Raw genomic sequence first — 20,441 nt, 5'->3', positions numbered from 1 at the left:
CCTCACTCCTGCCCGGCGCTGGGTTTGATGAGGCCATAAGCCACGGCCTGTGCCAGGCTCTCCTTGGCCGCGTGGGCCACGCGCGGCTTATCCTTGTCCTTGGCGAGCACCGAGAGGATCTCCAGCATCTCGCTGGCAATGAGCTGCTCGGCCACCTCCCGCTCGGCTGCCATCATGTTCATCACCACCACGGCCCCGCGGTGCTGCAGCTCGGTGCTGGGGCTCAGCAGCAGCGCCTGCAGGATCTCCAGCCAGTGCACCGTCTGCGGGGAAGAGGGGAGCCACGCTCAGTGCTGCCCCCCCCCCCGCAGCCCTGCTGGCCCCCAGCACCCCCAGCCGGGAGTCAGGCTGAGGGCAGGAGAGGTTGCGCCAGTCTCCTGGGGCCAGCACTGGGACGCAGCTCCAGGACACTGTGGGGAGGGAACATGGAACACGGGGTGCTGTCCCAGGGGGACCCGAGTGCCCCCTGCTTCACTGCTGGGCACTCACCACCTGGGGGATCCGCTTGCAGATGGGGGGGTGCAAGGCGGTCAGCATGGCCAGGGTCCCCGAGGCTGCCCGACGCAGCTTCTCATCCTCCTCCCCGCTGTACAGGACCATCAGCTTCAGCCGGTCGTTGCCCTCTGCCAGGAACAGCTCCTGCACCTGCGGAGGAGGAGGGGGGTGAGTGGGGGTGCAGGGGGCCAGAAGCCCAGCGCAGAAGCCCCACGGGCCCTGGCCCAGCCCTCACCTCCTTGCTCATGGCCATGTTGCACATGCACTCCGTTGCAGCCAGCCGGATCAGCTCGTGCTCCTCGAACATGTACCCCTCAATCATGGGCACAGCCTTCTCCTTCAGGATCTTCTGCCTGGGACAGGGCGTGTGTGAGCGCTCCCTGCCCAGGGTAGCACACCTCTGGGCCAGACAGGGACAGCGCACTCCCTCCCCTCCCCCCTGGCCCAGGCCAGCCCCTACCGCAGCCTCTCACTGATGCCAGCCAGGTTGGTTAATGCCATCAGCCCCTCAAAGTTCTCCAGGCCTGTGCGCTGAAGACGCAGAAGGCTCACCAAGGGCCGGACTACCTCGTAGATCTGTGGAGACAGCAGTGCAGGGCACGAACTCAGAGAGGGGCAGGGACTCTGCACCCCGTGGATGGAGCCCTGAGCCCAGCCTAAAGGCAGAGCTGCTCCCATGGTCAGGCCTGGGCCATCGGGCCTTAGTGGGGAACACCAGAGGTCTTGCCATCTCCCGCTCCCCAGGAAAGGGCAAACCCATGCTAGCAGTTCCTGTGGTGCAGATCCCACCTCGGATCACCAGCCCTGTGGCCTTTAGCCCCAGGGCTGCCAAGTCCGTTCCCAGTGGGTAAGGAGGAGCCGAAGCCCACCCTATCCCAGATGCTGCACACTGGGACCAGGGCAGTTCCGACCAGGGCAGTCCCTCCTCCCTCCTCGTGCTGCTCAGCCCAATGCTTCCCCAGAGCCGACACACACCTGGCTGCAGCAGCCCAGGCATAGACAGTGGGGCACAGCCAAGACTGTGCCCGCTGCTACTCCCCACGTGAGCCCCTGTGCAGCCCTGACTGCCCACGCAGGGCCCCTGCTTGTCAGCTGCGTCCCCGCAGCCCACAGCGGCAACACTCACCCGCTCTCCAGGGAACGCCATCTCCGGGTTGGAGGTGATGGTGATCTTTGCCAGGGCCTGAGCTGCCTTGGCCTGCCCCGCCTCAGTGCCCTCCAGGGACAGCGGGATGAGAGCCTGCAGGCAGAGACACAGTGATCAGTCCTGCAGCCAGGTCACAGCAGCCCCAGCTTCCGCTGGTCTCATGTACGAGGGAGCCAGTACGGTCCCCTGCTAAACCACAGCCACCCCCCCAGAGCCCCACTGCACAGCACACGCCAGCAGCACAGCGGGGCCTGTCCCCTCACCTTGCCTCCTCCTTGCGCAACCACACCACCCCGGTCCTCCGCCTCCTCCACCAGCGCCAGGAACACTCTAAGGACAAAGTGAGAGCAGCCGGAGCACCCGGACACCCGCAGCAGGCCTATGCTGCACCAGGCTCGCAGACATCCCATTTGTTCTCCTAGGAGCTTGCATTCACCACAGGCACAAAAGCTTGCCGGCAGGACACCGGCAGCCTCCCTCCCTGCCATCCCCAGCATGTCCATACCTGGAGATCAGCTCCCGGCAGGAGTTGGTGAGCGCCGGGTTCTCGCTCTTCACCATGCAGGTCAGAGCTGACACCACACCAGCCGTCAGCAGCTTCCGCACCCGGCGCTTCACAAAGTCTGGCTTGTCCTATCCCAGAGGCAGAGTCACCACTTGGCTCGGTGGCACTAGCCTGCCGCCCGCTGCCATCTGCTGTGAGGTGTTCCCCCTCGTCCCTGAAGGCCCTGTCCTCACTCGAGACTCAGGACTCGGTCACACCCACACGCCCTCCTACAGGGCCAGGGCTCCCGGCAGCTCCCCAGAGCAGCCGTGCCCTGCTCACCTTGGGGTGCTGCTCCGGAATGTGCTGCTTGGCATACTTGGCCAGCTCCAGCATCTGCGGGTCCGGCTCCTCATGATCATAGCTGTTGGTGCAGTTCACTAGTGTGGAGGCGACGGCGTAGAGCACACTCCTGTCCTCTGACTGCAGCGATAACGGGGCCCCCATCACACCCACGATGGAGAGGACAAGACAAGGGCTCGAGCCCACCCAGCACCATGGGGCCCTTCCACACCCCAGCCCCATAGTGTGAGACCCACAGCCCCCTCTGGCACATTTGCACAGCGCCAGGGTGCCCCCCACCCAGGGCCCTCCATCACAGCACTCAGCACGCACCTTGGCCAGGTGGAACATGGCCTGCATGGCTGCCTTGTCCTCCACAAACTCCTCCTTGACATCCGCATCGAAGGTGAGGTAGGCCAAGCCCTCCACCGCCCAGCGCCGTGTGCCCGCGTCGATCGTCTCATTGCAGAGCCACCTGGGAGAGGGGCCCCATGAGCCCAGGCTGCGGGGCACCCTGCCCAGCTGCCCCACCATGCCCCCACCCAGCAGCACTCACTTGCGGCACTGCTTGGCCAATTTCATTGTGGAGCCCTCGGCAAACTGCTTCATGCTGAAGTCGGTGCCTCCAGCAGATCCCAGCTTGCAGAGCCCCTGCAGCCAGGAGCAGACTCAGAGCAGGAACGGTCTCACGGTCACCCCAATGCGTCTCCAAGATCCCCCAGCAGCGAGGGGACAGCGCTCAGCACAGCCACTCCTCCCATCCCGCCACACTCCTGGCACACTCACCACCAGTGCCCGGATGCGAATGCTGTCCCTCTCGCTGTGCTTGTAGATCTCCTTGAGCAGGCTGACGCCGTTGGCAGTGATGAAGGAGGCACGCTTGGCCTTGTCGGCAGCGTGGATCAGTGCCTCCACTGCTACCAGCTGGTGTGCCTCGCAGACGGAGGCACAGAGGGACAGCACGCTGTCCATGATCCCCTCCAGCTCCAGCACCCTGTTCCCCGCATCTGAGGGGCCCTGCAGCAGGCATGACACCGTCTGGATGGCCCGCAGCTTCCCAGCCAGCTCAGGCCCCTTGAACCAGCTCCTGCAGGGGAAGACCACCAGGAAGGATAAAGCTGGTCCCACCCCACTGCCTTCAGCCACACGCAGCCCCACCCGCCGAACCCCAACACAGCAGGTCTCAGGTAGCTCTGCGATCTGCTTTTACCACTAAGAGCAAATAGGTCTGGGGTGCTGCTACTTCCCCAGAAGGCTGCTGGCTGTATGAGACCGAACCCCCTCTCCACCCCCAGGGATGCCGGGCTCACCTCACGTAGTCCTCGCACAAGTGGTGGAAGTTTTCCCTCTCAGCATCGCATTTCAGGTCATCGTAAAGTTTGCTCAGCAGAACTGAGGCACTCATCCGACTGTTCTCCGTCACGGGCAGGCTGCCCGGGGTGCCGCACACTGTACTGCCCACCTCCAGGATCTTCTTCAGGCCTAGGAGAACATGAGGTCAGTCACCCCAGCGAGGGACAAAATGGGGTGGGCAGGCAGAGCCAAGGCACGCAGCACCCCAAGGCAGAGGGGTACGCTGTTCTACTCACCCTGGTCGATTACCCAGAGGCTCATGCTGTTATTGGTCTTCTTTGGCGACTTCCTGGGCACCACCTTGATGAGCAGGTTGAGAGCATTGTCACGGCCGTGCGCAGAGGCCCCTTCCAGCACTAGCAGCTCCAGGAGGTGCTTGATCAGCAGTTTCAGGTCCTTGGAAGAATCTTCCAGAAGAGATGGTGCCCGGCAGTCAGTGCCATGGGCACAGGCCTCACCTCCACCATGGTAAGGCTGGCAGGAGATGCTGCCATGACCAGGGGCTCCTCTCCCCCAGCTCAACCTTTTATTAACCCTAGGCCAGAGCCCCGGCGCTGCGGCAGGGAGCAGTGACAAGGTGGGCAGTGGGAGAAAAACACACTGCAACTCAGTGCCTCCCCAGGGTGCTCCCCCCAGCCCCCACCGGGCAGCCAGCACGGCAGGCACTCACCCAGCACCACCGCGTCCTCCTTGCCACGGAAGTCCTTCTGCAGCCCCTCCTTCAGAGACTCGAACATTACATGCAGAAGGTTGCAGGCAGCCAGGGAAACCTGCTCGTGCTCCACGCCCAGCACCGCTGAGAGACGAGGGGCCCCCAGCTCTGCCAGAATGGCCATGGTCTGCAAATACAAGCACAGCCATCTGCTAGAGACTTTGGGGAAGCCTTGGCACCTCCCAGCACCTTATCAGGATAGCTCCCCACTGCAACAAGGCTCTCACAGCCTCAGGTCTGGCAGGTGACAGTTCAAAGCTCCCCTGCTCAGCAGAGCTGCAGCCAGCTGCAGGCAGACACTAGTGACGCTCCCCTGCCTGACACGCTTCGCAGCCTCCCCAACATTGATTTCCCCTGGGCCAGGCCCCACCACAAAGGAGACCTGGACTATGGTGGGACCTACCCGGGAGCGGTGCCCAGAGCACAGTCCAACCAAGGTGCGCAGGGCCGCCAGCATCAGGTCAGCCTTGGCTGTGTCGAGGAGCTGCGTCAGCAGCCGCACACCATCACTTTGGAAGATTTTCTCTGCTCCAGCCTCCTCTCGTGCCAGCACAATCAGGTTCTGCGCAGCCTGGGAAAAAAGAGAGTTGTGTCTGGGTCATCTGCCCACGAGGATGCAGCCCACTGTGCACAGGGAACCTCCGCAGCAGGAGCTGGCTGGGCAGCCAGCAAAGCCACAGGCACCCACCCGCCTTCCACCCCCAGTCTCTGGGGAGCATGTTTTACTGTCAGGAAGCCTGGCCTCACCCAGGCAGCACCATTCAGACAGCAGTGCTGACCTGGGAATACCGTTCCTCCCCTCCTCGCCTTCCAGCCAAGCTGCGTTGCCCTCCGCCCCCCCGAGCTCAGACCTTTTGCTTCTTGTCCGCATCCTTCTCTTCAGGATCCAGTAAGATCTGGAACATCTGCTCTACCTTTGAGTCCGTGCAGGACATGGCCTTCATCTGAGACAGAGCAGAAAGAGCATCTCAGCCCTCACCGCCTCCATCAGCCCACCACACCCACCCACAGAGAGGGGCACAGGAGCCCTCAAACCACACACTGCCTCCCCACTCACCTTCTCGTGCATGCTGCTCCCCAGGGCGCGCAGGGCCTCCTGGAAGGCCTTGTTCTTGGGCTCCAGGCTCACACACCGCTGCAGGTCATTGACAGCCTGGTCCAGGCGGCCCAGCTTCTGCAGTGCCTGGCTGCGGCGGAACAGCGCCTTCATGTCCCGGCCATCGGCTTCAATGGCTGTGGATGAGTAGGGAATCTATTGCACAGCCCCTGAACGGCTTCAGTCCACCCACACGGGCAGTGCACAGAGACTGGTCCCCCACTAGCCACCACTGATAGTACCTTTAGATGCATCAGCCTCTGCCTTGGCATAGTCCTCCTGCAGAGAGAAGGAAAGAGTCAAGCAAGAGGGAAATGCCTGATGTGCTGCCTGTGCAGGCCTCACTCAGCCCAGCCTGCTGCAGGCTGAGGCAGGACCTGCTGCTTTAGAGCAGAGCAGGGAAAGGACTGTGGAGTTTGAGGATGGGAACAGCATCAGAGGACACTGAACCAGTATAGCAGGACATCCCATCCTTCCTAGAATGCAAACCTCACTGGGTCCCCAAGAAGCCCTAGGGCCCCCAGTGCTTTTCAAGTGCTCACGGTCTACTCGAGACCCTAGGTTCCTTGTGTTCCACCCTGCCTCAGAGAGTTCCACGCTGGGAGATCAGAGAAGCTGTGACTGCCTGGGAAACAGCCCCAGCACAGACACACAGCTCAGGCATGGACAAGGGTGCCCTGCCCAGGCCCTGACAGCCCACCCAGGAGGTGGCACAGCAGGCAGGGCCAGGAGAAAAGGTGAGCAGAGAGAAAACACCAGGCACCATCCTGTCTGAGGAGTGACAGCACCCTGCCCAAGGACCGACAGGGCCTCTCAGCACCAGTGCGCAGCTGGCGAAGGGGCCAGGCCAGGGCAGCTGCCAGCAGCACAGCCCCAGCAGGCCAGGGCGGCTGGGCAGGTTCCTGCAGGGCCCGCGGTGACGCACCCGCCCGGCACTCACCAGCTTCAGGTAGCAGGCGGCCCGGTTGCGGTGCAGCACGGCTCGCTCCGGCACAGCGTCGCACAGGTCCAGTGCCTGGGTGTAGGCAGCGAGGGCGGCGGCGTGGTCCCCAGCCTGGAAGAGCTCATTGCCCTGCTCCCGCAGCTGCCCCGCCGTCACCTGCCAACGGGCACCGGCTGGGACACGCGTGTCAGGGGGCCCGGGCATGGCCCTGAGCCCCCACAGCCCCGGGGACAGGCCCAGGACAGGACCCCGCTGCCCCCGGCTGCCCCGTGACGGGCCTTGGCCACCGGGCCCTGCGCAGCGGGCCCACACCGGGCCCCCACCCGCCCAACCCGGCCACGGTGGCCACAGCTGTCCCGGGACGGGCCTTGGGCACCGAGCCCTGCACACCAGGCCCCACCCGGCACCCACCCGCCCAACCAGGCCATGGCGGCCACCTTGCCTTGCCCTGCCCTGCCCTGCCCTCCCCGGCCCCGCCGCTCCTGGCCCGCGGCCGCTCACCGCCTCCCCCATCGCGCGTCTCCCGCCGCTCCCGTGGCGTCACCGCCGATCGCCCGGGGAACGCGGACGCCGCCGCCCGTGTCACGTGACGGGGGCCGGGCCGGGCGGGGACCTCTAGCGCCCCCCCGCGGCCCGGCGGTGCCGCCACCGGCCACGTGCGACCTCGTGTGCCCCTCAGTCCGTCCGTGTGCGTCCCCGCCTGCCCCCCCGCCCCGCCGCACCCCCGGGCAGGGAGCCCCGGACCCCCCCCTTGGACCCTGCCCTGCCCGCGGCCCCCCCCTCAGCAGGCGCGGCTGGGGGGCAGCGGGGAGCGGGGCCCCCCTGGGAGGCCGCAGGGCAGGCAGCGGGCGCAGGGCAGGAGGCGGCCGAGGCGGCAGCGCCGGGTCCGGTAGAAGTGGAAGAGGTCGACGGCCATAAGGAGGAGGATGAGGAGCCCGTAGAGCCCCACGAAGGGCAGGGCCAGCGGGTTCCTGTTGCGGGGGAACACATCTCAGGAAGGGGTGGCCACGGCCCCCCACCAGCACAAGGCACCCTGCGCCGGCGAGAGCCCCGCTCTGGGCTGCAGGGTGGCACCGCACACCCCAGCCCCCCGCAGCCACAGCAAGCCCCCAGCGCCGCCAGGCCAGCCCCGCCGCCCCCTCCCACCTCCCGGGCACCAGCAGCCCCAGCCCAGCCACCGCGGCTCACCGGAGGAGCCCGGGGCCGGCCAGGCTGGAGAGGTTCACCCCAGTGAGGGCCTCCAGGGCCAGCTGGGAGCAGCAGGTCTTGAGGGTGAGGGGGCTGCGGCGGCAGCAGTAGCGGTAGTCGGCCGGGTCACTCAGCCGTGGGCAGTAGAAGCCGGGGTGGTAGCGGCCGTCGGGGCCTGCATAGCCCTCGCAGAGGTGCAGGTTCTGCACCGAGGCTGCGGCAAGGCGCGAGAGCTCAGCGGGCACCGGGGCTCAGCCCCTGCGGCAGGGTGCCACAGAGTCTGTGAGCTTCACCCCTGCAGCAGGGCGGGCCGGGGGGCCAGCAGCCAGTGTGGTGCCGCGGGGACAGGCTACCAGCTCCAGCGTGGTGGCCCTTGCAGGGATGCTGTGCTGCGGAGCAGAGCCCTGCGAAGCTGTGGCAGGGACAGGCTGGGCTCGAGCACGCTGGCCCCAGGGGGCCTCAGCACAGGAGCCCCCAGCTTAGCCCGTGGGGTGGGCTCGGGTGGCAGCAGGGCTCCAGCCCGGTGGGCAGCACCGCTGAGCATAGCCCCACACGGCAGTGCCTGCTGTGGTGTGCACCATGACCTCCAGCACTTGCCACGGCCCCAAGGGCAAACACAAGCGAGGAGCGTGATGGTGGCAGATGGGAGGGGAAAGCCCCTGGGCCAGTGGGCCAGCTCCCATCTTGCCGTGCCGAACCCCCTCCCTGTTCCCCACCGCCCCACAGGGACAGCACCCTCACCCCACAGACATGCAGGACCAACCCCGACACCACCACACCTGGACCACCATCCCCAAGTGTGCACAGCTGCCTCCCGGCGCAGACCCCCCAGCCTCCATCATGGGCTGTCGGGGAGCAGCCTACAAGGGACAAGGGCCCAGCAGGGATGGGGAGAATGGGGTCAGGGAACAGGAGGGGTGGGAGCGGGGCTGTACCTGTCCCAAGGAGGCCGGGGCACAGAGCTGTGGCAAGGAGCAGCCGGAGCAGGAGCCCACCCTGCATCTTCCCAGCTGACCCTGGGCAGAGGCAGCTCTGGCTACAGCAGAGGCAGAAACCACAGCTCCTCCTGCTCCCGCCTCCATCGCGGCCCATCAAGAGCTGCTTGGAGCCATTAGAGCCTCCTTCACTCGCTGCCCGCTCCCCAGAGACCAGGGCAGGAGGCGGGAGCATCGCTAATGAGCTTCTTCTCAGGGGCCAAGTGCAGGATGGGAGGTGCCACCCCCACCCCACAGTGGGGCACCAGGTCCATGGGTACCGGTTGGGCATCTCACCCCACCTGGGGCTCCCAGCATTGCAGGCAAGGGCCACAGGGCAAGTGCCTGGCCCTGGGGCTGTGGGCAGGCAGGTTGTGCTGCAGCCCCCCGGCAGCCCCCGGTGGGCAGCAGGCCCTGCACCAGCAGCCTGGCCCCCCGCCAGCTGTGCCATTAGCCAGGCTCCACAGAGCCGCCGGCGGCACGCTGTGCCACACAGGGCCGTGGTCTCCTGCTCCCCAGCACGGCCCCGCCACATGCTCACGCCCCCAGCCCTGCACCAAGCCGGGGGTCCTGCCCCACCAGGCTGTCCCTGGGGCAGCGTGAGGGGCTGAGCTGCTGGGGACACTCCACACCAGCTCCGTGCACTCTGCCCATTCGCGGGGCCGTGGGCGTGCGGGGCTGTGGGTGATCCCGTGGGATGCTGCGCAGGAAACCGAGACAGAGCTCAGCCAGTTCCTCACCTGGCCCCCCCCGTGGCCCTCTGCACTGGCACCTGCTCGCAGTAATTAGCCCCGGGGGGACCAGGGGAGTGTGGCAGCCCCTTCAGTCCCCACAGCAACTGGGAGGATGCTCCTGGTGGTGTGGCTTCCCATGGCCCCTGGGATGCTGCAGACGGGCCAGCCAGGCTCCTCGGGCACCAAAGCATCGCCAGGCACAGCCAGCAGCACCCCACGGCAGCACCCCACAGGGTCCAGCTCCCCCAGCAGCTGCATGCATTTCAGCCCTGAGCACAGCCGGCAGTCCCCAGCCCTGGGAGGCTGCTGTGCCAGGTGCTCGCTCCAGCTGTGCAGGGGTGCACATGTGGGTGCTGTGGCAGATGATGTCCATCCCCTCACTGCTGGGCTGGCCCAACCTTCCTGGGGTGCTAGGGGGTCCCCAGTGACTGTCATCACTTGCCTCTCAACTGCTGGCAGCCCCAGTAGAGACCAGGCTGCTAGGCTCACACCAAAAGAGGGCTAAAGGTGCTGAACTTGGGAGAGGCCATTTCCACGCTTAATCCAGATGGTGCTGCTTGCATAGGGAGCTGCCTAACTTCAGTCCGCACCCTGTCCCCCTTGCTCCTGCCAGCACCAGGTGCTGCCTGTCCCTGAGCATGGCTGTGCCTGGCTGTGCCACCGGCCTCTCACATGTGCCAGAGGCCCCACAGCTGGCTCAGCCCCAGAGCACCAGCAGGGCAGGGACCCCCCCAGAACACAGCAGCACAGCCCTGGCAGCCCACCCAGCTGGGCCCTGGCCACAGCTCCGAGCTTGCCTCCACATTGCCTTGGGGTGCTGCCCTGTCACCCCAACAAGCACCATCCCGCTTCCCACACAGTGCAAGAAACACAAACCAGACACAGACCAGGGCCCTTAGAAACAGCCTCATGTTTCCTACTAGCTCCAGGCGAGCTCAGACTACAGTCCACAGCACCTTCCCGGCCAGCTGCCCCAACCCCACCAGGCTCCTGGCAGCCCCCATGCTGCCCCACTGGTTGGGGGACTGCAGCACGGGCCCCTGCCCTAAGACGCCGGGGTGGGCACCCTCTGGGGAAGCCAAGCGAATGCAGCAGGGCGGCTGTGCCCACCCTGCCGGCAGCAGCAGAGCCCGGCTCGCCGCCCCTGCCAGCCGTGCTGTGCTCAGGGCAGCACTCAGCCTGTGGCCTCTATGCCCGGGCAGCACCCGGCAGTCTGCACAGCCCTGCCGCAGCAGTTCACTTCGGAAATCTATCAGAGAACACAGGACTAATAAATTAGAAGGCAGCAGCCTTTGCAAGTCTGGCACCTCCTGCCCAGCGCCTGCCTGCCTGCCACGGGCTTGCTGGCCCAGCCTCTCCTGGGCCATGCTGGTGCTGCTGGGTTCAGCAGCTGCTCCCACGTTGCCCAGCCAGTCTTGCTTCTCTCCCACTCCAGGAGACACTACCCCAGGCGGATGCGGAAAGTGGCAATTTCCATGGGGTCCAGGTGGATGTTGGTGCTGTTGGAGGCCGTGCCCAGCGGGTACATCAAAGTCAGCGAGGTGGGCTGCAGGGAGCCCAGTTCCAGCCCCTGGAACAGGCCACCCAAGGCCAGCTAGGGAGAGAGGAGGGAGAAGGATGGGTGGCCTGGATGAGTGGGATGAGGTGCAGCTCGGTAGTGCAGCGCCGTGCACGGGGCAGCCCCACACGTGCTGGGCCAGCAGCCAGTTCGCAGGCCCCCCACAGCACCCAGGGCACCATACTGGCCCAGCCCAGCCCAGGCTTTGCCCTTCCTTGCTGGGCGTGCAGGGCTCATAGAAGGCTCCAGACCCACTTCTTGAGAAACCAACACCCTCCAGCTTTGCCTGGGCAAGGAGCAGAGCAGGGCTGCATGCTGCGCTGTGGAACGCTTGACCAGCCACTGGTGCTGGGGTGCTGGGGGACCTCGGGCACCCTGCAGCCTGGCTGGGCGTGAACACAGAAGGCAGGAGGCAGGCCTGGCACCGGACGTAGTGGGGGGCCCTGCCTCTGACCCAGCGGTGGGTGGAGGTGGCAGCCTGGTCCTACCTTGCCCTGGCTGGTGGTGCAGTTAAACCCCAGGTTCTTGGCCTCCAAGCTGCAGTCAAAGCCTTTGCGGTGCAGGATCAGGGCTGCCTCAGCCGAGGGTAGGGAGTCATCCTGCTGGGGAGCCGGGGTGTGAGGTGCAATGCGGGGGACAGCAAGTGCAACCCCCCCGCCCAGGTGTCCCGCTGCCCACCCCACTGCCCACCCTGCTCATGGGGCATAGCTCACCTCTGCCTGCAGCATCCGCAGGTTAAGGATGTGAAAGTCACAGGGGAAGGTGGTGGAAAGGGGCATGAAGGAGCGCAGGGCTGGCGGCTTCTCCTGGGCCACGGGCATGACCAAGGCTTCGGCGTTGAGGTGCACAGAGGTGATGTGGCTCAGCAGGGAGGGGAAGCTGATCGGGCGGCTGTCCTGCACCTGCCAAAGAGCACATGGCTCAGCAAAGGCCAGGGCAGCAGCAGGGCCAGGCAGAGCCTGGACAGGGCCCACGGGACCTCCTGCTCCTCACAGCCTCTCCAGCAGCACCTGAACAGGCACCTGTGAGCACAGGGCACCCATAGCTGCCCCTGCCCAGGCAAGACCCCCCTCCCCAGCACCCAAACAGGGAGAGTGGCTGCCAGCCGGGCAGCCTGCACAGACCCTGGCTAGCCAATGCTCAGACTACAGGCCTGCTACGGGGGCTGGCTAGGCTAGTCGCTAGCAGCTAGTGCACGAGACAGGGAGAGACAGCGGGGCCAAGCTGGCCGTTACCTCTGGGCTGCCAGTCCTGGTGCCGGGGAAGCCCAAGGCTTTAAACACGGAGGCCAGTTTGGAAAAGAAGCTGGAGCTCTGAATGGGTGACATGGAGCATGCATAGAGAGCAGCGAGGGGATGGGACAAGAACACTGTGAATACGAGGGCAGCATGGCTCCACATGGACAGACCCCACTGCACGGTCCCACCCTGTCCATACCCCCTGCTCCAGGCCTGTCCCAGTGCAGTGCCAGCACGACGGCAGGGAGGGCCACAGGACAGCAGGGGAGGAGACCCTGCATCCAGTTGCATGTGGGGCTTTCTGCAGACATCCCCACCCTGCTCCATCCCAAGGCTGGGCTGAGCTCTCCGGGCGAGCAGCACTGCACCACAGCCCCGTCCCGCGGCCTTACAGCCCATGCACCTTGTTGGCGGTGGCACGGCGCTCCAGGAGGAGGCGGAACCGGTTGCAGGTCCGCTTGTTGTCCTTCAGCCCTTGGCCCAGGCCCCGGTTGTCATCTTGCATGAGGCGCCGGTCCAGGATCACCTCCAGCTGGCCTGCGGAGAACGGGTCCCAGCACCCTGGGCTTTAGCAGGAGCCAGCCGCCCCGCATGGCCCCTCTGCCACCACCGTGCATGGAAATGCTCCTGCAGGGCTGGGGGCAGCCAGAGAACCCCCAGAGACAGCAGGACCAGGGCACCCTGTGCCCAGCCCTCAGCACCTCCATCCCCCGCCCAGGGCAGCCCCAGCTCTGTGGCAGACCCCTGCCCCAGGCACAGCCCCACGGCCCCAGCTCACCGCTGCCGAGGCTGGAGACCCCCAGGGCCTGGGCTGTGTGCAGCGTCAGGCGGCTCTGCATGTCCTGGATGTAGGCCATGGTGGGCATGGGGTAGAAGTTGGCCTGCAGCGGGAGCTTCCGCTGGTACCTGCGGGGCTGGATCTGCCGAGGGACAGAGGTCAGTGGCTGGAGGTGGCTCCCGTGGTGCCAGGGCACCATCCCCCCATGGGCAGCTGCTGTCCCTCCCCAGGGATACCTGGAAACCATTGAGGTCTGTGAAGAAGGTGTCATCACTCTCAATGTCAGTGCTGAAGCGCAGGGCCAGCTCCTTGTTGATGTGGTCACGGATGTCCACCAGGCAAGACATGTCCAGGGACAGGCCCTCCACCCCTGTGGGCAGGCAGTGAGGGGCTGGGACCCATGGGCAGCATCGCCCAGCACCCCTGCACCAGTGACACCCCCAGCACAGCCTCACGTTGTCTCACCCGGCACATTGTAAAGCCGCACCACAGTCTGGATGTGCTGGTAGTAGCTGGCGACCTCTGAGAAGAGGGGTCCCTCTGTCACTCGCACCACTGGGGGGTCCTTGGGCGCGTAGGGCTGGGGAGAAGGAGAGCTGCGCTGAGGCTGCTGCCTGCAGGACTGTCAGGTGGCCGCGGGCATAGCTGCCAGCTGGCTCGCAGAGGCGGTCCCTGTACCTTGGCCTCGCCATCAGGCAGAAAGAGATAGGCTCCACTTTTGTCCTTGGAGGTCCTGGTGCCATAGACAAGGAACTCACTGCTCACCCTCTGCTCCCGCTCCTCCCCAGCTCGGCGGATGCTCTGCGGGGTGCCAGCCAGCACAGCGGTGAGCGCATCTGTCACGATGCAGTGCTGTGTCCCCCTCCCCTCCCTCACCTCCATGCCACCCGTCAAGACCCCTGCACTCACCTGCAGCAAGCCTGAGTGTCCCGAGAAGCAGGCCTGCAGGTGCTGGTTCTCCAGACAGAAGTCATCAGTGGTGGCTGGGAAGACGTGCACGGGTACGGCCTCCTGCTTACGCACAGGCAAGTCCCGGCCGTGCAGGTACAGGCGCACGGAGGACTTCAGCGTGGCATGGCTGTTGAAGGACTTGTGCAACTGCAGCACACGCAGCCCCAGTGCAGGCAGCCGGGCCAGGATGGACACCTGCGAGCAACACGGAGACCTGAGCCAGCCTCTCTGCAGGAGGGCAGCTGGCGTGCGGGGACCTGCCAGCCGTCACTGGGGCAAAGACCCTGGCTTGGAACTTCTGGGGCCTCTGCTGAGGAAGGGAAGTGCATGGGGGACTGGGGGTTTGCAAGCAGTGGGAGCTCATGTTGTGGTGTGGGGACACTTGTTGCCACAGAGGAGGGCTCACGGGACATCCAGCCAAGGGGGCAGCGTGTGAGGTCAGAAGGCTGGCACATGTGGGCTGTGCAGGCTGAGGATGGGGACAGGCAGTGACAGTGGGGCACCCTGTACCTGGTAGACGTTGGGCACCATGTCCGTAGCAGAGCCCCACTGCGCACTGAGCTGGGAAGGCAGGGGCTGCCCCTCCTCGGAGAGCACACACACGTGTGGGGAGTCTACCAGCACCAGCACGATGCTCAGCCGCTCCTGCTCCAGTGGGTTGAACACCACCAGGAACCTGCAGGGTAGGGGCACACAGGGATGGCCACCCCAGCCCCACAGCATCCCAGGTGCTCCATGCCCCATGCCACCCACGAGTCCTGTGCACCCACCCACTGCTTTGCTGGGTCCCAGGTAGCCCCTCACTGCCTTCCCACAGCCCCATTAGCCCTGAGAGCAAGCCAGACAGCCCCTACCGAGGCAAGGTGTCCAGTTTGACCACTGTTCTCTCCGGGAGGGAGTCCTGGCTGGGGCGCATGTCATCCTGAGGAGAGGAGTGGTCAGAGCTGGGGTGCACCCACCACCCCTGCCAGCCCGGTCCAGGGACACAGGCACAGGCTGGGACCCTTTCCACAGGCCCCCACCCAGCCCTGAGCAGGCAAGCAGGGCTTTGCTCCCCGGGGCCATGGGAACAGCTCCCCCAGCATGCTGGGGCGCAGGGAGCCGCGGGGCTGGGAGCTGCTCACTGTGTCAAGGAAGGGTGCAGAAGGGTCGTGGCGGTAGGCGTCCTTGTCCCCCAGCACGAGGTAATGCGCAGCGTTGATGATGATGTGCTTGAGGTTCGTGAGGGAGTGGAGCAGCCTGGGGCACAGGCAGAGTGAGCCACCCGGGACCGGCCCCCTGTCCTGTCCCAGAGCTCCCCCAACATCCCCCACCTCCCCCCAGGAGAGGAGCCCCACGGAACCCCCACACCCAACCACACTCCCAGCCCCCTGCCCACCAGCCCCCATCTGAGACAGACCCCTCAGGGCTGCACGCTGGCCCCCTGCACGCACCGGACTCCGTAGTCAACTGCCACAGCCTCCTTGGCAGTACCGGTGATGGCATCGTGGTGCTGGAAGAGGCCCAGGTTGCGGCGGGCATTGCTCAGCAGGGCGTAGTCGGAGAGCGGGTACCTGCCATCGGCGCCAGCATGGCGAGCGTGGGCAAGCGCCAGGCTGTACAGGATCTCTGCCCCCCTGTGCAGGGACAAAGTCACCAAAGGTCCCTGCCCCAGCACCCCAATGCTCCGGGCCAAGCAGCGCCCTGGGGCTGGGCAAGGGTTTGGCACTGCCCGGCCCGTGCCCAGGCCACCCGCAGCGTGTTGGCAGGTGGGCGCAGACTGCAGGACTGCCCAGGCTCCCCGGTGCTGCCTGGCCGACCCTTGCCCGTGCCCCCTGCACACAAACCCTGCCCCAGGGCCCGCTTCCCCTCACCGGAGGTGGGCCTCCAGCACCCGGTCCAGGCTCTTGTAGAAAGGCCGGGAGGTGTAGTAGCCTGTCCAGTAGTGATCCTCCCGGTCCGCATAGGAGAAGAAATCCCCACTCAGCACTGGGAACCCGGGTGGTTTCATCCCCGGCACGATGCCCACCTTCTTGTACAGAGCATCGAAGTAGTCGGAGAGCGTCCCAAACTGCGCCTGCAGGATCGCAGCCCTGAGCCCAACGGGGAACAGCCAGGGCTCCCACCACCCCTCCCAGCACTGCCCACCCTCCCACTGGGCTCTGTAGGTGGCATCCCCACCACCCCCGCCTGTGGGGCCTGGCTTCCTCCAGCCCCCTGTGCTGCCCCAGACCTCCCCGCACATACCTGGACATGGAGGTTGGTCCGGGAGTTGAGGAAGTCAAAGATGCGCTGGTAGTTGAGGAACTGTGCATCCCACTCCTGCGGCTTGTCGTAACGGAAATCGTCTCCCAGGGGCACCAGCAGCACCTTGCTGCGGTACAGCTTGGACTTCTTGCGGTACTGGTCCAGCAGCAGCTGGGCTCTGCCATGGGGGCCAGGGTGTGAGGCTGGCTCCCAGACAGGGCTGTGGGGCTCAGAGCCACTCGCCCCTGCAGCACTCACCGCTCTGCCACGTTGGCATCGGTGATGGCTCGGGGAGGCACCTTCCACGGGCAGTTGATCCGGCCACCCGGCAGGCGCTTGAAGTCAAACTGACAGCAGATCTTGGGGTCTGGCCCACAGGTGTGGGGCACATCGTAGCTGTAGAAGGGCATCATGTGGCAGAAGATGTCGGTGCTGGCATCTGGATCTGCAGGACAAAGGACAGGTGAGGACCAGCAATGGTTCTCCCTTGCCTATTCACAAGCAGGGGAGCCCCACGGGCACGTGAAAGGCTGCTGGCGCAGAGCACACCTGGCACACAGGGTCACCCGCTTGGAGCCCAGAGAGCACAGCAGCCTCTCCCAGAATGCTGGGCATGGGCACGGAGGTGGTCACCCGGGCGCTGTCCCTCAGGGCAGAACAGCAGCAGGGCAGAGACATTCCCTCCCCGGCACTCGGCTCGCCATCCATACAGGAAAGTGGTTGGTAGCTATTCCCTGCTGCCCCCCAGCCCGGCAGGGGCCCCCCTGCAGTCACCTCCCAGCAGCCCCTCACCCCACGTCTGTCTCCACATGAACTCCAGGTTCTGGGTGGCTGCAAAGTGCTTCTTGATGGCGTAGTGCACGCGCTGGATGAGCATGCCTGTCAGGTTGGAGCGCTTCAGCAGGTAGGGCATGGTGGAGCTGTGCCCAAAGGGGTCAACAGCCCAGCCCGACCGGGGCGTCACACCTGGGGACACAGAGACCCATCAGCCCTGCACCGGGCCTCTCAGCACCTCCCATGAGGAGGCTCCTGCCAGGGATGGGGGTGCCCACTGGCACATCAAGCAGGCCCCCAGCCAACATGCTGCCCCTCCTGCCCGACATCCCACTCAGCTCTCACCGATGTTCTTCTCCAGCCACTGGTGCCCCTCAATCAGCTGGTCGATCATGGCAAAGTAGTGGGAGTTGGCCTCGTCAGGCATCACCCAGCCACCAGTTACCATCTCCAGCTGCCCATTGCCAATCAGCCTGCAAGGGGGGCACACGAGATGCAATCAGCTCCAGGCAGAGCCCAGCAGTGAGCTGTGTGTCCATGGCAGAGCCTCTCCCTGCCTTCGAGCCTCCTGCGTCTCACCTGCAGCCTCTGCAACCACTGGCTGCCAAGTCCCACTGCCCACGCTGTCCTTACACAGACAGACAACCCTCCACAGAACCACACTGGCTGAAGCCTCAACCAGAGCCCATCTCCACACAGGCCAGCATCCTCCACTGTGTCCTGCAGCCCACGTTGCCTCTGTCCTCCACCCACAGCACTCCCAGAACAAGTGGGCTGACGAGACAGCCCTCTCCTACCGCACAATCTGTCTCTCCAGGTCTCCCACCCCTCTGAGGGTGCCCTGGGCCTTGCAAAGCACTGGCACTGCTCAGGCTGCACAGCGGTGCTCGCATGCTTGGGTTTAGAGTGGTGAAAGGGACTTCCCCAGCCCTGAGAGCACAGGGAGTAGCGTAGGGCAAGACCTGCCTCCCCTGGCCCCCCAGGCCCCCGCTGTGGATGCCCCAGCACTGGCAGCACCCTGGCTCGTACTCCACACTGCTATGGTTTTGACATCCTGCTGCATTGAGAGGTTGCTGCAGTGGCAGGGCACCCCATGGCGGGCATTGTGGAGCCCACAGCTGCTACACTGCGGCCACAAGACAGCCTTCGTCTCCCCAGGGCCCTTCCCTCATGCACCCCATGCTCACAGCCCATGCCTCCTGCAGCACCCTGCCTCTGGGCAGCGACTGCGCTAGGCAGTGTGGCCGGGGGGCAGCCCTACCTCCGCACTGCAGCCCGCTTCTGGGCACTGATGTTGTCCCACCACTTGGAAAAGAAGGAGATCTCGGACCAGATAAAGCGCCGGCGTGGGTCCTCCTGCATCTTCAGCACCATGCTGTTGAGGATGTGCTGCGTCTGGTCATAGTAGTACTTGTCGAAGGTCTTGATCCAGCCTGTCAGCACAGGCCAGGGGGTCACTGTGCGGGGCCCACCGCTTCCTCACCAGCAGGGCCTGGGCTAGCCCCTCCCCTCCCCTGCCCACCTTCACCGGCTGCTCACCCGGGTCGTTGTGGGAGTGCGGCACCACAAACACTTGCAGGGGGTCAGTGTCCCACTCATTGGGCTCATAGGTGATATCGAAGCCCTGCTTCCACACGCCGCCGTCCTGGTTGTCAAAGGGCAGCAGGGAGTACACAGCCAGCATCTGCCGGGTGGGAGACAGGGCTCAGGGCAAATATCGGATTGAGAGACCCCCAAGGAGTAGGGCCAGGACCCCCCGGACACCCTGCTATGGACCCCCTCATACTAGCAGAGATGGGCCCTGAGCTGCTGGGCTGGGATGCCGGTCCCTCACCTGCAGGTCTGGGCTCTGTCCCTTGCCCCCCAGGGCAAACTGGCAGTCCTGTGGGGAGACAGAGAGGAAACTCGGGCGACTCTCGGGGGGCAGTACCCACGAGCCATTGGGCGTGTGGTGCGGCAGCGCCGGCTGCCCCTCTGCGTGGGCTGTCAGCTCCAGCACCGAGTCCTTGATGTGGCTGATGATCTCGTGGTTCTCCTCCAGCAGCTGCTCCAGCTGCTCAATGCGGTTCTGCAGCACCGAGATCTGACTCTGGGGACACAGATGCCACCGTGAGAGCCTCTGGTGCCCTGTGCCAGGTGGGTCCCGGCCCCCGCCTGCCCTGACAGCAGCGGGGAACAAGCCCTGGCCCAGGCAACCGGCTGGCCTCAGGCTGTGCCAGCTGGCTCCCACTAGCCCTGGGCCACTTGCCCATCCCTACCGCTCACCCTGGGGAAGTTGCCCCCGCTCTGGTGGCGCGTGGGGTCATGCTGCACCCGGTCCAGCATCAAGTAGAGGGAGAAGACGGCCACGCAGAAGATGGCAGCTCCACACACTGTCACCTGCTTCTTCAGCTTCATCCCGGGGCCGCCGGGGCAGACCTGCGCCGGGACAGCGCCGTGCCGGTGCCCCTGCCAGCCCAGCCGCGGGGCCGCCACAGGCCGGGGGTCCCGGGGCAGCGCAGCACGGGGCCGCCGCCCCCTCTGCGACCCCCCTCCTCCTCCTCCTCCTCCTCCTCCTCCTCACCCCCCCTTCCCCCGCTGCGTCCTACTTCGCTTAATCCGGCGCCGGGTATTTATAGCCCGGGCCGGGGCTCAGGGCCCAGCGCGCCTCGGGCCCGGGCCGCCGCGGGCTGCGGGCGGGGGGGTCGGGGGGGACGGGGCCGCAGCCGGGGCCGCAGCCGGGGCAGGCCGCAGCGGTTCCGCCGAGCCGGGCACGGGGCCTCCGCGCCGGGAGCGGAGGGGGCCGGGGCCAGGGCCGGGGAGGGCCGGGCCGGGGCCGCCCACCGCAGGACGGCTCCGGGGGCGGGGGCGGGGGCGCGGCCGCTCGGCTCTTACCCTGGCCGGCTCCGCGGCCCGGCCCGGCTCCTTACATCGCTCGCCCCGGGCCCGCCGGCTGCCGCGGCCGGGATGGGCCAGGCCCCGCCCGCCGCTCCGCCTGCCCGGCCCCGGGCCCGGCCCCGGCCCCGCCGGGAGGCGGCTCCGCCGGGCAGCGCAGCGGGCGGCAGCGGGGCGGGACCGACCGCGCCGGGACTGACCGCGCCGGGACTCGCGGTAGCCCCGGGGGCCGGTCCCGGTCACACGCCCGCCCCCATAGCCCCGAGGCCAGGCCCGGTCGCCCCACAATAGCCCAGTCACGCCCCCCCATAGCCTTGGGGACCGGCCCAGTTGCCCCCCCCATAATCTAGTGGCCACCCATATCCCCAGGGTCAGGCCTGGTTGTCCCCCTCATAGCCGGGTGGTCCCCCACAGCCCCGGGGACAGGCCGAGTCTTCCCCCCATAGCCCAGTCCCACCCATGTAGCCCTGGGGACAGGCCCAGTTGCTCCCTCCCCATAGACAAGTGGCCCCCCCACACCCCTAGGGACAGGCCCAGTCGCGTCGCCCCCCCCATAGCCCAGTGGCCCCCTGTA

At 66.2% G+C, this 20,441-nt stretch overlaps 3 protein-coding genes across 6 annotated transcripts; all 3 read right to left on the bottom strand.

Moving 5' to 3' along the window:
- Positions 1–2: 2 nt before the first annotated feature.
- Positions 3–7,203, bottom strand: UNC45A (unc-45 myosin chaperone A). The gene is made up of 20 exons (XM_055715177.1): positions 7,074–7,203; positions 6,570–6,728; positions 5,872–5,908; positions 5,591–5,766; positions 5,385–5,477; positions 4,937–5,104; positions 4,492–4,660; positions 4,058–4,228; positions 3,779–3,950; positions 3,255–3,555; positions 3,025–3,119; positions 2,802–2,943; positions 2,469–2,609; positions 2,148–2,275; positions 1,906–1,972; positions 1,622–1,735; positions 956–1,071; positions 731–848; positions 490–645; positions 3–263 (listed from the first exon to the last, which is right to left on the bottom strand). Exons 1-20 carry the CDS (start codon positions 7,083–7,085, stop codon positions 3–5), a joined length of 2,796 nt encoding a protein of 931 aa, XP_055571152.1. The 5' UTR covers positions 7,086–7,203.
- A 135-nt stretch (positions 7,204–7,338) lies between these two features.
- On the bottom strand, positions 7,339–8,762 carry LOC129736469 (protein shisa-like-1a). The gene is made up of 3 exons (XM_055715852.1): positions 8,696–8,762; positions 7,761–7,974; positions 7,339–7,543 (listed from the first exon to the last, which is right to left on the bottom strand). The coding sequence occupies exons 1-3, from the start codon at positions 8,760–8,762 to the stop codon at positions 7,354–7,356; spliced, it is 471 nt and encodes a 156-aa protein (XP_055571827.1). The 3' UTR covers positions 7,339–7,353.
- Positions 8,763–10,358: 1,596 nt separating this feature from the next.
- Positions 10,359–19,994, bottom strand: MAN2A2 (mannosidase alpha class 2A member 2). Of its 4 annotated transcripts, none has more exons than XM_055717040.1 (24): positions 19,868–19,994; positions 19,259–19,411; positions 18,828–19,082; positions 18,533–18,677; positions 18,255–18,426; positions 17,339–17,466; positions 17,012–17,185; positions 16,478–16,664; positions 16,220–16,397; positions 15,847–16,049; positions 15,427–15,609; positions 15,118–15,232; positions 14,848–14,915; positions 14,504–14,669; positions 13,952–14,188; positions 13,721–13,843; positions 13,508–13,622; positions 13,279–13,412; positions 13,043–13,184; positions 12,668–12,801; positions 12,262–12,339; positions 11,740–11,928; positions 11,515–11,628; positions 10,359–11,062 (listed from the first exon to the last, which is right to left on the bottom strand). In XM_055717040.1, the coding sequence occupies exons 2-24, from the start codon at positions 19,388–19,390 to the stop codon at positions 10,910–10,912; spliced, it is 3,525 nt and encodes a 1,174-aa protein (XP_055573015.1). In that variant the 5' UTR covers positions 19,391–19,411; positions 19,868–19,994; the 3' UTR covers positions 10,359–10,909. The 4 variants fall into 4 exon arrangements, with proteins under 4 accessions (XP_055573015.1, XP_055573016.1, XP_055573017.1 ...); XM_055717041.1 differs by having other exon boundaries at positions 11,515–11,625; XM_055717042.1 differs by lacking the exon at positions 12,262–12,339.
- Positions 19,995–20,441: the final 447 nt, after the last annotated feature.

The sequence above is a fragment of the Falco cherrug genome, chromosome 7 (assembly GCF_023634085.1).
Source record: "Falco cherrug isolate bFalChe1 chromosome 7, bFalChe1.pri, whole genome shotgun sequence".
NCBI classification, from domain to species: Eukaryota; Metazoa; Chordata; class Aves; order Falconiformes; family Falconidae; genus Falco; species Falco cherrug.
The sequence above is the reverse complement of the archived record's forward strand: the minus strand, read 5'-3'. Positions and strand labels throughout refer to the sequence as shown.

Excerpts from the sequence above, each read along its gene's own strand:
- UNC45A (XM_055715177.1), bottom strand. Across the intron at positions 3,556-3,778 it reads TTGTGCGAGGACTACGTGAG|GAGCTGGTTCAAGGGGCCTG; the intron begins GTGAGCCCGGCA and ends CTTCCCCTGCAG. Across the intron at positions 3,120-3,254 it reads TTCGCATCCGGGCACTGGTG|GGGCTCTGCAAGCTGGGATC; the intron begins GTGAGTGTGCCA and ends TCCTGGCTGCAG.
- LOC129736469 (XM_055715852.1), bottom strand. The coding sequence starts at position 8,762 with ATGCAGGGTGGGCTCCTGCTCCGGCTGCTCCTTGCCACAGCTCTGTGC. Across the intron at positions 7,975-8,695 it reads CCCCGGCCTCCTTGGGACAG|CCTCGGTGCAGAACCTGCAC; the intron begins GTACAGCCCCGC and ends GCCTTGCCGCAG. Across the intron at positions 7,544-7,760 it reads GCCGGCCCCGGGCTCCTCCG|GAACCCGCTGGCCCTGCCCT; the intron begins GTGAGCCGCGGT and ends CCCCCGCAACAG.
- MAN2A2 (XM_055717040.1), bottom strand. The coding sequence starts at position 19,390 with ATGAAGCTGAAGAAGCAGGTGACAGTGTGTGGAGCTGCCATCTTCTGC. Across the intron at positions 18,427-18,532 it reads GCACTCCCACAACGACCCGG|GCTGGATCAAGACCTTCGAC; the intron begins GTGAGCAGCCGG and ends CTGTGCTGACAG. Across the intron at positions 12,340-12,667 it reads GCCGTGCCACCGCCAACAAG|AGCTCCAGCTTCTTTTCCAA; the intron begins GTGCATGGGCTG and ends TCACCCATTCAG.